This window comes from Geotrypetes seraphini, chromosome 11 (assembly GCF_902459505.1).
Source record: "Geotrypetes seraphini chromosome 11, aGeoSer1.1, whole genome shotgun sequence".
Classification (NCBI taxonomy): domain Eukaryota; kingdom Metazoa; phylum Chordata; class Amphibia; order Gymnophiona; family Dermophiidae; genus Geotrypetes; species Geotrypetes seraphini.
Window position 1 is genome coordinate 32,750,545 of NC_047094.1, and position 16,538 is coordinate 32,767,082.

The 16,538-nt window shown below is 40.5% G+C and overlaps 1 protein-coding gene across 2 annotated transcripts in view; it reads left to right on the forward strand.

The window, feature by feature from the left end:
* The window catches only part of SNX29 (sorting nexin 29), a 407,218-nt gene extending 398,157 nt beyond the window's left edge, over nt 1–9,061 (forward strand). The window contains exons 21-22 of one of the 2 annotated variants that reach the window (XR_004536445.1): nt 5,463–5,992; nt 6,339–9,061. Coding sequence is in view for 1 of the 2 variants with exons in the window: in XM_033914221.1 (XP_033770112.1) it covers nt 5,463–5,592 (130 nt within the window). In the remaining variant the exon portion in view is untranslated. Of the gene's footprint in view, nt 1–5,462; nt 6,308–6,338 lie in introns of those variants that run through there. The other variant, XM_033914221.1, reaches the window with a different exon arrangement.
* The last annotated feature ends 7,477 nt before the right edge of the window (nt 9,062–16,538 follow it).

A 16,538-nucleotide genomic window follows, 5' to 3' on the forward strand; every position in this document is an offset into this window, starting at 1 on the left:
GACCCTAATCGGTTGGGACGTCCTGTTTCCAAGCGCACCTTGTCTAACTGGTTGGCGGCTTGTATTTCCTTTTGCTACGCTCAGGCTGGTCTCGTGCTGCATGGTCGGGTTACGAGACATAAGGTCCGAGCAATGGCAGCTTCTGTTGCTTTCCTCCGGTCTACTCCAGTGGAGGACATCTGCAAGGCTGCCACTTGGTCTTCGGTTCATACTTTCACCTCCCACTACTGTCTGGATACGTTGTCCAGAAGCGACGGCCGGTTTGGCCAGTCGGTGTTACGTAACCTGTTTTCCTAAATTGCCATCCTCCCACCTGCCCTTTTTTAGTTGGCTTGGAGGTCACCCACATGTGAGAATATCATGCCTGCTTGTCCTGGGATAAAGCACAGTTACTTACTGTAACAGGTGTTATCCAGGGACAGCAGGCATATATTCTCATATCGCCCTCCTCCCTGGGGATGGCTTCTTTGCTGGCTATAGAACTGAGGACCACGAGGTGGGGATGCGCCCTCTAGTGGGCAAGAAGGCATGCACATGCGTGGTGCAGCATAGCAAACTTGAAACTTCAATCAAGTTTGCTTGAAAAGCTGTCCGCGCTGGGGCTCCGTAGATGACGTCACCCACATGTGAGAATATATGCCTGCTGTCCCTGGATAACACCTGTTTCGGTAAGTAACTGTGCTTTCTCTACCCACTATTTTAAGTTCTTGTAAACCGTGTCGAGCTCCATACTCATGGAGATGATGCGCTATATAAACTTAAGGTTTAGATTAGATTAGATTAGAAATCCTTTGCTGCTCCTTCTGACCCTGGGTAAGTCACTCAATCCTCCATTGCCCCAGGTACGTTAGATAGATTGTGAGCCCAGCAGGACAGATAAGAAAATGCTTGAGTGCTGATTGAAAACCACATAGATAACCTTGATAACCCCACTGTTACGGAAAGCCCACTGGTTGCCTGTTATACATAGGATAACATATAAAATTGCTCTTCTGACTTTTAAAACTATACAAACTAACGCCCCAGCTTTCATAGACAGACTCTTGATTCCGTATGATCCTCCGAGAGCCCTCAGATCAACTGCACAGCACACCCTTAATGTTCCTTCTTTGAAAATAATCGGTACTCATCGTACCTTTATCTTTTCAGTGACCACCCCAATGACCTGGAACTCTCTTCCCCTATACTTAAGATCTGAACAAAATCTGCAAAAGTTCAAAAGCAGTTTAAAGTGTTTTCTTTTTAAAGATGCCTTTAACTGACAATATGATCTATATTTACCTTAACAGTATCTAAAATTTCTCTCTTTTTCAGTTTCCTAGCAATTCTTCACTTTCCCTACCCCCTCTTGTATTTCCCTTCTGTGTACCTTTCCTTTAAATATTGTAGTTCTCCCCCTTTTCCTATTGTTTTCTGTAGCTTAAGCATGTCAGTCACCCCAAGAATTATTATTAGTCTTGTATGTCTAATTGGTCTACAGTTTGTCTCCTTGTTATTTTAAAATTTTTTATGTACAACACTTTGTACCTTCGGACAAAGGGGATACTTTAAGAAATTTCAGATTGTGTGGAGACCATTAACAAAATATTGTAAGGATTAAGTAAAATTATTTCCCTTTTAATTATCAGTTCAGGATATAGGGAGGGGGGTATTTTTCTTATTACATATATTATATAATAATGGAAGATATGGATGGGAGTGATGGGAAAGGGGAAGGGATAAAATTTATATAATGTACCAATGATTGTTTATAAGTGATATATTTATTGTTACTGTGAATTAATATATTTTACACTTAATGTAAATTTGAAAATGAATAAAGAATGTTAAAAAACAAAAAACAAACTTGAATCTTAAAATAAATAATAAATAAATGACTGCTGAAGTGTTTCTTGGTCTCCTAAATGTTGAAATACAGTATTACACCTTTGCTGTTTTTAAAAAAAACACCCCTAAACTTGATTTTCAGAACCTCTTAGTTGTGTCTTATACTAAGTCTGTCACAGAGGTGGTTGGTTTCCATTCCAAGCAAGTCAGTTTAAAAGGAATCACTCACAGAGTATCAAAAGCTGAGCAGTTTAACAGTACTCAGAAGGGCTGTATTACTAATGTCCTCACCATGTAATGATACATCCTTATTAGAAGAATGCTTATTAAGAGTATCGGCCAATCTCATCCATCTTTTTATTCCAAGCAAACAGGAACTTATAGAAACATAGAAGATGACGGCAGATAAGGGCCATAGCCCATCAGGTCTGCCCACTCTACTGACCCACCCCCAAGTCTACTATCCTAGGGACCCACTCCTGGTGACAGGTTCCCTTGGCTTAACCCTCTAAGGGATCCCACATGGGCATCCCATTTGCTCTTAAATTCTTGCACGCTGTACAATCTGGATTATTAAAATATTTTTTATGCAGCCATTTGCTAAGCTATGCTAAACTGTTAATGCAGGAATTAGCACTTCTTAAAGTGGAATGGGGTGGGACATTGCCCTAGAACAGGGGTAGGCAATTCCGGTCCTCGAGAGCCGGAGCCAGGTCAGGTTTTCAGGATATCCACAATAAATATGCATGAGATAGATTTGCTTCTCAAGGAGGCAGTGCATGCAAATCCATCTTGTACATATTCATTGTGGATATCCTGAAAACCTGACCTGACTCCAGCTCTCGAGGACCGGAATTGCCTACCCCTGCCCTAGAATTACTCCTGGATTCTATATATGGCATCCAAAGTCACATGTTGACATTTGAACATAAGCCTAAGTTGAATGCATAACTTAATTGATTAATGAGCCCTTAACTAACAATAATTGGGCACTAACCAATTATTGCAGTTAATTGGTATCAATTAAGATTTGTGCATGCATCTGGCTGCATTTTATTCTATAAGGCTCAGTGCCTCATAACATGTATCTGAAAAGGGGGCATGGCCATGGATGTTCCAAAAAGTCACATATGCAATTACTGACTACCACCTAGGCATGCCTAAGTTGGCTGCTGGCATTTACACAAAGTTTCAGCAGGCATAAGTCCACCGCTCAAAAGTTAGGCACGGAATCTGAACTAAATGCTGTTCTATATAAGGCATGTGCCCATTGTAAAATAGTATATTTAACACCCCTCCCCCCCCTTTTGACGAAGCTGTGTTAGGCTTTTTTAATCTCCGGCCATGGCGGTATTGGCTCCGACACTCATAGAATTCATATGAGCTTTGGAGCTAATACCACCGTAGTCGTTGATTTAAAAAAAGCCTAACGCGGCTTCGTAAAAGGGGACCTTACTGCTGTCCCATTGTTTATTTTCCCCACCAAATTAAAATTAAACGACTATTGCACCCTCTCTGTCTAATTAGCTGTTACTGCCTACTAGTACAATCCTCCATCCTCAGCATACTGGACTACTGCAACATCATTTACTTGAGCGCCACAAAGAAAACCATCAGGAGACTAAGGATAATCCAGAACACCGCTGTTCGCCTCATATTTGGCCTGAAAAAATGGGATCACATTACCCCTTTCTACCACAAACTCCACTGGCTCCCACTAGAATCCAGAATCATATTCAAATTCGCCTGTTTTTGTTACAAAACAATATTTGGTTTATCCCCAAGCTACATCTCCCCTGACTTCACCCTAAACCACAACACTAAGAACTCCTGCAGAATTCAACTCTTCGCCTTCCCCTCCCTAAAACTATGCCACTCAAAAAAATTCCTTGACAAAACCTTCGCCTTCCAGGCCGCCAAACTAAACCCATGACTAGCCCAAATGGTCCTCAAGGCCCCCAACTACCTTGACTTTAGAAAATTACTAAAAACCCACCTATTCCAAGACCAGGACCCTTAATACCCCTTCATTAACCTCCACCTCTCCCCTACTGAACCCCCCCTGACTCCCCCCTCTCCCCCTTACTTCTCTTCGCAACTCTGATCAATCTTGTATGGAACCACTTGTAACTCTGTTTAATTAATGTGAACCGCCTAGAATTCATCTGGGTATGGCGGTAAACAAAAATAAAGTTATTATTATTATTATTATATACTTGTAAGTGTCAGCTAGCCAAGTTTACTTTGTTGATTTTTGTCCACATTTATTCAAGAAAGCATGGGACAGGCATATGGGATATCCTAGGGAGAGGAGGAGATAGTGGATGCTGTGGATGGGCAGAGAGAATGGGCCATTTGGCCCTTATCTGCCGTCATGTTTCTGTATAACTTTACACTAAGTTCAGAGCTGTGGGAAGTAGTTCCATCCTGGCACCATCAAATGACATCACTCGCTTGTGTGCCTGACTCAGTCTTGCTTGTAGAAGAAAATAGTGGTCTCTTTATACTGAAACTCTTCCCCTTTAATTGAAACTTTTCTTGTAATGTAAATAGAAGCCCTCAAGGCAAGTCTTGTGGAATAAATTATAGCAATTAAACTATATCAATATTTTTTGGTTACCAAAGATAATGTTAGATTATTTTAAACACAATTTAACAATCTGAAGAATTTGTAAGATACAATTGCATTGTTTATGATGATTTTCCTATTTGTATCTGAAGTATTTTATGATTTATTCTGACTTTCTGTTTTATTTTGATTGTTTTTCTTTTTTTTTCATATTTTTGTAAGTTGTCTGGAGTGTTAGAATGCAACTGATAAATGTTTAAAATGATAAATAAAGATAAATATTTTGGTATACCATATTCAATCAGATGTGTTATAATTTGAGTTTGGTGCTAAACTCTTGATGCGGTAATGTGTCGTTGTTGAATGCTTTGGATGACAGGCTTAAACAATGGGTTCTACAAGGTGCAATATCAATAATAACACAAGGTGATGTTCTAAGTCACCCTAAATGCCTTGTAAGAAAAATGTTTTTTGTAACAAAAGAGTTACAATAGAAGTTCTCGGCCCTCAGAGATCTTGAGAACTTAGATCGGGTGGTCACGTTGTGAATATCTAGCACCAAAAAGGGATAGTAGCCCTGAGGAAACCCCCTCCACGGGTGAAACATGTTGGCTTGTTTATCCCTTGACAACCACCAATTACCATCCCGGTTAAGCTAAGTATTCATTCTAAAACTCTTTATGAATATTTATTATTTTAAGCTATTATAAGAGTAAAATTGAAAAAAATATACAAAAAAAAAAAAAACGATACACCAGTTTCACATTTTGCACCGACCCAGTAACGATTAGGTGCGTAAAGCCATGGGATATGATCGTTTGATCCCCTGGTGGCATCTCTGAGGGCCAAGAACTTCTATTGTAACTCTTTTGTTACAAAAAATTTTTTTCTTACAAGGCATTTAGGGTGACTTAGAACATCACCTTGTGTTATTATTGTTGAATGCTTTGCATCATTGCTGTCGGCAGGAGATGTAACATTTGCATACTTCACTACGGTTTGTGTTTTCTATTTACAAAGTAGTTTTTTATGAGTCACCAATTTTCTCTTTATTTTTTGTCCCCAGGGACATGCAGCCTGCTGGAGAAACGGTCAACAAAAGCAGCCAAGCAAAAGTCACTTCACGCTTCCCAAAACTATCTCGGAGCCATCAGCGCGAACCACGAAACCGGGAACCTCAGAGCGGTGATCTCTGACCCTTTTGTTACATCCTTCGGGCTGCCCTGTGGATTGGTGACCTTTCATTTACATTCGTTAATATTTCTTCCGGAAGAGAATCCGCCTGCACTAGGTTTAATTTTTGAAAGAAGACCTTGAGTTCTCAACTTTGGCGTTCTGATTAGCTGGGTCACTTCCAGAGCAGCATTCGTTTTTCTCACAGGAATTGAAACCTTTTTACAGCAAATCACTACACACTTCATTTATTTTGTAAACCACTGCATTTGGTGTTTTTTTCTGCACTTTCAAGATTGCCTTGCTCTAACTTTCACCTAAACACCTTTATTTATTTTTGGTTGTTTTTTTTTTGTTGCAGCATTCTGTTTTCAGCCAGAACTTATATTGGTATAGGTTATGCACAAACAACCAGAATCAATGGTATGTTTTTTAAAAATGTCTTCTTTTTTTTTTTTACTGCTATCTTTAAAACTCATTCCTGGTTTATTGGAACACAGCATTAGCCATCATTACAGTACACATAACTATCTAAATGATACATTCCTTTCAGAAATCAAATTATTGTTAAAGTCTCTAAACATAATTCTTGCATCTTAGTTATTTTTAACCATTTTTGAAGAGCAATTTATAGTTGAAGTACAACGGGTATTTTTTAAAAAAATCCATTTAGCCCAGGGTAGCTAAACTTACATACAGGATGATTCTAGTAAATTAAAGCTTGAGTTTTTTTCTTTCCTTTTGTTTTCTTTTGTAACTTCTTTTTCAGGGAGAAATGGAAGAAACTGAACTGTTTATTGAAACTACAAAGGCATTTTTCATGCTGCTGGCGCAACTCTTTCGCTGCATCTTTCGTTAAAGGTAGCATTTCAGCAATAGAGCGCGCAAAGGTTGGAGACATCTCACTCCTATGACATCAAAAACAACTATGTAACTAAGGACCTTCTTAATATAAAAGTGCCTAATTAACATTCAGAAATTCTTATGGAAAATGCATGTTTTGTGCCATATGTGAAGGCTTAAGAAACTAAAGAAACCTGCAGAATTAATGCTTCTTATGCAGGATAAGAGTTCCTATTTCTCCAGGCTTTAAAAATATGCTTCTTTTTCCATATATCTCATAATCTGCACATGCTCACATTTTCTTTAAAAACACTTTGGGCTCCTTTTACTAAGGTGCGCTAGCGGTTTTAGGCGCGCTGGACGCTAACGCCTCCATAGAGCTTGGGTTAGTATTTTCCGGGTAGCGCGGGGTTTACGTGCGCTAAAAACGCTAGCGCACCTTAGTAAAAGGAGCCCTATATATCTATATAAAGATATATAAAATAAAGGTACAGACCATCTCGTAAAGTTGTTCTTAGATAACATATGAGGACACCATGAGTGATATTTTGTTAAAGCACTGTCATGTTGCCGTATTATATTCTAGATCAATAGTGAGAGAAAAATATCCATAAAAGAAAAATATGCGATTAATGTCTTTTTGTGCAAGCATAAATCAGGATTTCAAATGTGACTGAAAATCTTTACAATTGTGATAAAGGAAAAAAATATAGATTATAAAGCGTAATATATGGACACATAGATGATAAGTGTTTTCTAGAGAACATGTGTCAACCCAGCCAAAGCCAGATCTGTGTAAAGAAAGAACTGTAATACTTCTAAATTAGAAGGATTAGTTTCTGCCATTACATTGTCTGTCCCACATATCAGCATTAGATCATTTGTGCAAAGAAGTCCAGGAGGTTAGTTTATTTAGAAGAACATAAAGATTATACGGATAGTGCGGCAAATATTCCCGATGTGCATAATCTGTAGATAAATGGAACAGATGGGTAGCTGTAGGAGTCAATGCCTATTGACCTTTTCTAATTTAATATTTATTGATGTAGACCATAGGAAATGCACTACGGACAACGGGGGAAAAAAAATCTTTCGCCTCTTAAAAATGAGATGTAGTTGCTTGAAGATGAGTGAAAAGATTATAATCTTTAGTTTTATGTGGCTGGTATTGCTTATTAGCATCAAAATACAGTGGCAATGAATTGAAAGTACCATGTTGCTTAGAGTCTTTTGTGGAACTCTTGGATATTTATTAATTTGTTTTAAACAACAAGCTAGATATATCTTCGGAAACAGCAGCCCATCATCCATGGCACTTAAAAAAAAAAAAAAAAAAATCCTTTTTTCTTTCTTTGAAAAGCTGCAGCTGGTAAGGGAATAGCTTTGGCAAAGAGAGACCTGCGATATAAAAAGATAAGCATGTGCAAAATAAGGGGAGAAAAACTGTTCTTTTTTTAGTTACTCTATTCAGAGAAATTTAATTGTAACAATATTTTGACCTTTAACCGTCAGTTATCAGGCAGAAGAAAAACAAATGTAGATGATTCTGTTGCAAACCAATGAAATCAAGATTCAGATCCTGCTTTTCCTACTAACATTCTTTCAGCCTAATTCTATAGATTGGTGCTCAAAATTGTAAGCGCTCAATTTCCATGTGCAATCTAATTGGATAAAAAGCCAATTTGTGTTGACAATTGGCTACTAGTAATTATCGGTTGCTAATTGGCACTGATTAAAATTTGTGCACAAATTTTTAGGCTCTGAGATCCATGTGTAAATGGGAGGGCTATGAGCGGACCGGGGGCATTCCTTGAATTTACACCGTTTTATAAAATAAGGGAGATCTGTGTGTAATTTAGACATCGGAATCCGCAATAGATTTTATTTGATGAAACTCTTCACACCTAAGGGTGCAGATCCCAGCGCCAAATGATATTCTACGAATAATGCCCAACTCTTGAGTGCCATTTATAGAATAGCGCTTGGGGCTCCTTATACTAAGCTGCGTTAGGGAATTAACACATGGAAGAGCGCGCGCTACAATGCCGTGCGCGCTAGACGTTCACGCCATCATTGAGCTGGCATTAGTTCTAGCTGCGTAGCGTGGGGTTTATGTGCACTAATCGGCTGCATGCGCTAAAAACGCTAGTGCACCTAAGTAAGAGGAGCCTTTAGTTTGAAATTTTATCGTCGCTGACTTTTCGGCACCAAATATGGACTTTTGGACTTTGTGCCACGGGAAGTCATTTCATCCCTCCCCCCACCCCCCCACCAAATTGTTTCAGGTAAAACTTAGACTGTGGGCTTACTTAAGCAAAGAAATAGCTTGTGTTCCTAAAATATAACTCTCTTTGAACTCGGGTGTAAAAAGACAATTAATACATCTGAAATTCAAATCCAGAGTTGTCAGGGTTTTTTTTAAAATTTAATTTCTGATTTGCTAGTAGAGGATAAATTTCATCACAAGTTGCTTAGGTTGGGAGGTCAATTAAATACCTGCTTTGGGCTGTTTTAATAAAGACATATATGTCTTTACACTTCTCCCTCGTTATTCGCGGGGGATAGGGGCAGAGCCGGACCGCGAATGGCAAAAAACTGCGAATATCCGGCTCTGACCCACCCCCGCCTCCCTTCCGCCTTCCCCTGGCATCCCGGCCTTACCTGGTGGTCTAGCTGGTTTTTGGGGCAGGAGTGATCTTCCTACGCTCCTGCTCCATGCAGATAGCCAATAAGAAATGGCTGTGGGGAGTTCCCATAGTCTCTCGAGAGACTACAGGAACTCCCCACAGCCATTTCCTAATGGCTATCTGCACGGGGCAGGAGCGTAGGAAGATCGCTCCTGCCCCAAAAACCAGCTAGACCACCAGGTAAGGCCGGGATGCTGGGGCGAAGACAAAAATATGGGGGTTTTTTCCCCTCCTCCCCCCCAAAAAAATTGCGATTATGTGACATCATGAGTAGGGAAATCGCGACTGGGGAGGGGGAAGTGTATAAATTTCCCCCCCAAAAGCAGCTGAAATTATGGCTAAAATGAAGTTGTAGATATTCACACCTGCACAGGAGCAAATGTAAAGTTCACATATAAAGTATGTAATTTTTTAATGTATGTGTGTAAAATTATGCCTCTGATTGCACAACACCCCAAATTAGAGAGTTGCACGAGGACAGAAATCCCACCCATCCCCGCCCGTCCCCGTCAGGATCCTCTCCGTCCCCAACCATCCCCGCAAGGAATTACCTCCATCCCCACCCATCCCCATAAAAAGCAGCAATTACTTCTGACAGGATAATAATAATAACAGCTTATATACCGTGAAGTTCTATGTGGTTTACAGAAGATTAAGCAAAGTAACAAATTGAATTGACTTTAAGAGGGGAGGAAGAAAGAGAATTAATTAATAGGACAGGATCATCAATTCCACAGTTTCTTTTGTGTTTGCGCTGCTATTTTCCTTGTGGAATCTCTTTGGTGGAACCCTTTTTTTGTTTTCTGTTCAGGTAATTAACTTATAAACCCCCTCTTTTATTAAGGCTGACGTGTCCATTATATTATATGGATGAACCCTGCTTCCAAAGCCTTCGATCCCCGTGGGAGTCCCGTTGGCTAGAGGGGGGTCCCCGTGGGAGTCCCGTGGGCCAGAGGGTGGTCCCCGTGGGATCCCCCCATGGGTTAGGGGGGATTCCTGCGGGACCCCCATGGGACCCGCGGGATTCCCGCGATCCCCGTTCCCATGCAGACCTCTACCCCAAGTCCCCTCACACCTGAGTTGAGTGAAAGTATCTGTATTCTTGTAACTGTGCACACTTTTTAGGCAGAACATCATTTTATAAAGAGCATTTTGGGCCAAATTCTATAAATGATGCCTAAAAGTTAGGCGTCGTTTAGACGTCCAGCGGCACAATGCTCAGCGCGATTCTATTTTGCATAGACACACAATAGAGAATCACGCTCAGAAGCACTGAACGAATCTATGTGCATCTGTATTAGACGTCCTTTATAGAATCGAGTGGCGTTTTGTGCGTGCTTTGCAGAATCGCCTTGTAGGCATCACATAGACGTCCTGATGGCATCTATGACGTTATCGTGTTTTAGCATTATGACGTCATTAGAACGGTGATTTTATGCTGGTTTTTTTTTTTTTACATTAAAATTGTATGTAGTAAAATGGCATGCAGGAGGCAGCCCAATTTTACAGAGGAGGACTCCAGGCTGCCGACCAGGCTCTTCTTCCCCAAGGAATACCACTATTTTATTTATTTATCTTTTAATCATTTATATTCCAGTTATATCCTAAGTGGTTTTTACATTCAGCTATTTTATCATATGTCCCTATCTGTCCCGGCAGGCTCAAACTCTAATGTACCTGTCGCAATTAGGGGATTAAGTGATTTGCCCAGGGTCACAAGGAGCAGCATGGAATTTGAGCACACAACTTCAGGCCACACACGCTAACCACAGCGCCACACAGGCCCAACCAGAGAAGAATGTACTTACAGTACAGAAGGCCCTGGGAAAGACTCACTTGGAGTTACAACATGCATACCTCCTCTCGTGCTGTACGTATATGTTAAAGTTATCAGTGTAGCTATCCTGCTACAAATAATACTGTTAAAAAACACCTTCTTGTTATCACATATATAAAGTAGTTCACAGATATCCTTTTAATAAATACTTGCCCAAGGAGCAGTACTGGGATTTGATCTTACAACCTCAGAGTGTTGAGTTAGCAGCTCTAACACTGAGCCATTTCTCACCTGCTTGCTCTCACTCCCTCTCTCTTCCTGATAAAGTAAACAAAACCTAAATATGTGAGGAGCTAGGTGCAAGTTATCTCTCAATAATTGGTCTGCAATATTACAATGAACTCCCCCACCCTAAAAAAGTGCTCTACTGCCTGCCTGTCCACCCTCCTTCCCCCCCCACCCCAGGCATTAAACCACTTGTCAGTTCAAAAGCCAAGCTTATATTCTCTTGATTCACAAGCAGTCATTTCTCTCTGATAAATATCAAACACTTGTCCAGTTCCTCTGCTGTTTTCCAAAACAACTCTCACACCAGCACAATCTGTGACCTGAATGCCTCCTCTCCTTTCGGCCTCTGTGTTCTTCAGTCACTCTCACACATCGCAGGTGAGACCAGTGGCTGTGGCTCAAAGCAAGTGGACATATTTGAAGCACAATTTTGACATCATTGTAACTTCATCAATATGCACCTAGATGGCAGATTGTCACTAAAAAAAAGGAATATGTGCTGGTGTACCTGACTATTCTACCTTGGGAAGATGAGCCACATGAGCTCTGGACTCTGGAAATGACAGAGTGTAGATGTAAATGCCAAAGTCCTCTGTTACGAGACCAAAAAGAAGGTGTGAAAGTACTAGGAGGGTTTGCAGTGGAGTTGAAACCACTAAGGCTCTTTCTGAACATTTATTATGTGGTTTGGGATGGTCTGAAGGTGTTGGAGTGATGTAGCATCAGGAGACTCATAGAATAGGAAGTCAATGTGGCTCAATGGTTAAAGGCACTTCTTCCATCTTCCCAAAGTTGTGGGTTCAAATCACCAGAATGGTCAGGTACCCCAGCACATACTCCTATTTTTTTTTTTGTGACAAATATGCCATCCAGGTGCATATTGATGATGTCACAATGATGTCAAGATTGTGCATCAAACATGTCCACTTGCTCTGAGCCACAGCCACTGTGAATAGTGTTACTCTTCTTATTTTCTTTATCTTTGGGAATGAAGTTTAGTATGCAATATATATATATTTTTTTCATGTGCTTTGTTTGAGTAATGCATTATTAATCATCTTTTCCCATTATTATCAAAGAGGAGTACTCTACCCCCAAAAACAGAAGATCCATACACCTATATATTTTAAAAATTCTGTTCCCCCTTCTATCATAAAAGGATAGTCAATTTCACAACTCTGGACCTTGTACTAAAAATACCTGAGAGAGGATATGTACTTTTGGAAACATCTGCCACTGTTGGGACACTTAAGGCTAGATTCACTAAAGGCACGGATTGGATCCGTGAGGGATCCGCTCCGATCCGTGTCCGGGGGGTTGATTCACACCCCAAACAGACTGAATCGGATCGCTGAACAGCGATCCTTGAGCATGCGTAGACCATCTGTAGATGGTCTGCGCATGCACTGGCCTTGTGTGCTCGGCAGAACAGGAAATTTCTCTTTTTTTTTTCTTCCCAAGCCTCTGGATTTAACCCGCTTTAAGCCCGAGGGTTAAAACCATGGGCTTGCACTGCGGGGAAGGGTGGGAGAGTTGGGGCTGCAGGAGTTTGGGGACGGCAGGAGTTCGGGGCTGCAGGAGTTCAGGGCAGGCAGGAGATCAGGACTGAGAGTAGGAGTTCGGGGCAGAGAGCAGAAAAACAGGACAGAGAGCAGAAGGCAGGGCAGTCGGAAAGGACCTGAGCGACTGGTCCTCAGCAGTCGCTTGTTTGTGATCGGCCAGCCCAGTCGGTGTTGCAGGTTTTTTGTTAGTGAATCGCTGCCTGCCATCATTTGATTGCCATTCCCCCTCATTTGCATGCGCGGAATGGAGGATGATTGGGATACAAGATAGTGAATCGGGTCGGAGGGAAATTGGGTCATAAAGGTGTCGTAACCGATCGGTACACAATTGGTTTGCTTAGTGAATCTAGCCCTTAATCGCTTCTGCTAATATTGTATAAGGTTATTCAATTCCGATCACTTGAATATGATGTTAAGGAGAGAATTCATTAATGTGTGCCACTATTAAAATGGTTTATTTTACCACAAGTTGTGCTATTTTAGCACACGGTCTCGTTGGATAAACACAACCTGGGAAACGCCATAGACTGCCTCTTTGTCGTCTCTGCTTTTTTCTGTTTCACTATGCACAAAACCATAGAATAAAATGGTTTTGTACATATATTGACTGCAGGGAAACAAAAGTGTTAATTCTGGATCAAATCCAAACTTCACTTGATGAGAACACTTTAAAATTGGTAATTTGTGCAGTCTCAGACAATAAAGGTAGACTATCCATTTTAATTGGATACCTGCAGCATTTTTTAAAATGTTAGTTTGAAATTATAACAGTATTACATAGAAATAAAATAGGATGATACCCATTTTATTGGACTAACTTAATATACTTTTTGATTAGCTTTTGAAGGTAATACCTTCAGATCAGAAATGAGCAAATCTTAACAAATATCAAAATATATAAGTGAAACATGAAAGCATTCTAATGACAAACTCACAGGAAGAGGGTGGGATGGATTAGGTGAGAAACAAGAGAGTTGGGTGGGTGAGAGACAGAAAGAAGTATGGGTGGGTGACAAAGCAGTTTGACATTATGGTTTCTAATGGTATAGAAAATCCAGATCTTTGTATAAGTCCTGTCTGGTGGATGTCAATATATGAAGACCACAAGTCACAAAGAAGATAAAGCAAGCCTGCAAAAAGCAAATAGGCAAACAAAGCGAGTGGGAGTATAAGCAAAGTACATAGAGAGGTGACTTAGATGAATATATTCTTTATTATAAATTTCCAAATAATGGACTCAACACAAGCTGTGTTTCGGCTAGTTGCCTTCATCAGGAGTCCAAATCAGATTGTACAGCCTTAGCTGTCAGCATTTTCTGGTGGCCTTACAAATGTCAGCAAAGGCCTATGGGAGATCATATCATTTATATCTGACCTTAGGGCATGTCAGTGCAGACAGCCTCAGATTGCTTCCAAATGCCTAAATTACATCAGTGCTTAAAGGTAACAAAGGATCTTGGTACAGCTAAGATGTGCTAGTAAAGACAGCTCATATGTGTTAATGTCTGGATGTTCTTCGCTAGAGACTCCTCCATGCGGAATTTGGCCTCCCTAACTGCTGTTTTGATGGCTTTTGACTTGGCCAGATAGACTTCCCTAGAGTCCTGTTTCCCTGATTGTTTGTAAGAGATGAATGCTTTTTTCTTCTCCTTGATGATGTCCAAAATCTCCGCAAAGAACCACTGTGGCTTATTGTTCTTACCTGTTCAGAGACCAATGGGATGTAGGAAATCAATCCTCAATCTGGGTGGGAAGCAAACGCCACCTCCGCAACAACTGAAGCACTAAACGCATTATTCGCCGATGACGCCAAACTAAGCAATGTAGTGGGCAAAAGCACAATAGACATAAATTCAATGTCCGACAACATGATGCATGACCTACTCCTACTGGAGCGCTGGTCTAGGTCCTGGCAACTTAGCTTCAATGCCAAAAAATGCAAAGTCATGCACCTGGGCAGCCAAAATCCATGCAAGGCTTACACCCTTAATGGCGAGATCCTAACAAGAACTGAAGCAGAAGCTTAAGATAGACAGTAGCTCCAGTTGCATGTTCTAGCACAGATAGGATTAATTAGAAACCACTGTCAGAGTGATACTGGAAATTATATTTAACTCCAGTCTGTAAGGGACAGTTTCTCCCTCTTTTCTTCTCACACCCCAATCACCTTATTCACCATTGTTTCAAACAGTTTACAAAACAATAGGGGTACTTAACTTCAATAGATTCTATTTTTAGAACAGGTCTCAAACTTATAAATATGGGAGGTTAAAATTTTCTCTCTCTCTGGAACCTGAAGTCTAGACCACCTTCCTCCTTTCTTTCTCTCTCTGTAACTTGGACCCTGGCTTACTTTCCCTGTCTTCTTAGACAGCCTCTCACCTATCCAAAACACATGAATGCAGGTAAACTGTCCTCTCTCTCTCACCCACCCACCCAAGCAGTCTCTGAATCCACTCTGTATTTATAAAGCTTATGGCTATTTCTTTCTGCACATTTGTAACCCAGTATATGCTGGATGTATAACTGTAAGATTGCCTTTCTGTAATATTAAGCCTATTTCTGCACAATATTACATTACATTACATTACATTACATTACATTAGGGATTTCTATTCCGCCTGTGCCTTGCGGTTCTAGGCGGATTACAATAAAGAAGATTTCTGGGCATTTCCAGTAGTATTACATTACAGTAGAAGAGTAAATTACAGGTAACAGTAAAGAGTTACAATACATTCAATATCACAGGAGATGTTCTTTATGCAATCACTGGGCTGTCATTGTCAGTAATTTTACTGCCTACTGAATCTTCAACAAGGGTATCAAACTCGGAGCCTGGCAGATTGTAAGGCTGCCACATTATATCATTGGGACTTATTTGCTTCGACATTACCCCTCCAAACCTTACATTTTGGGGGCTAATCCTTACAGGGGCCTTTTACAAAGGCGTGCCAACCAATTTAGCGTGCGCTAAAGATTAGAGCGTGCTAAATGCTAAGGCACCCATTATATTCTATGGGCACCTTAGCACTTAGCGTGCACTAAATCAGTTAGCGTGCCTTAGTAAAAGGACCCCCATATTAGGTAATACAAATGGAATAAAAAAACTCAGTCAAAACATACAATGAAACAATGCTCTGCTAGGATCAACTGCAAATAGCTGAAACACAGCTTGCGTTGAGTCCATTATTTGGAAATTTATAATAAAGAACATACCTGTATTCATCTAAGTCACCGCTCTGTGTACTTTTTTCCAATTTTTTTTTATTTGAAAAAAACACATACAAATGAAAAACAACAGTCAGAACATATACAAAATTAGTGCAAAACTGAAGATAAGAGAATCATCCGCGGGGTTTCTGCACAGAGACTAAAGAACTCTACAAGACAAGTCAAAAATCAACTCCCGATCCCAATCCCACCCTATACCCTTCCCCCCCACCCACCCTCCCCAGCACTCCAGTGTCAAAACTCAAAAAAGTACCGCTCTGTGTACTTTACTTGTACGCCCACTCGCTTTGGGTGTCAAAATATTTCATCACTTCCTGTTAAGTATTTTCACCATTAACCCCCTGTTTTACTAAGGTGCGCTAACCGATTAGCGTGCGCTAATCGAATTAGCGCACGCTAAATGTTAACGCATCCATAGACTAACATGCCCACATTAGTGTTTAGTGCACGTTAACTCAATTAGCGCACGTTAATCTGTTAGCACACCTTAGTAAAACAAGGCCTAAATCATTGATTCAGTGTTCTGCTTTTATAAAGTGCTGTCCCTCAGAGGTGACACTTACTTTGCCGGCCTGTGGTAA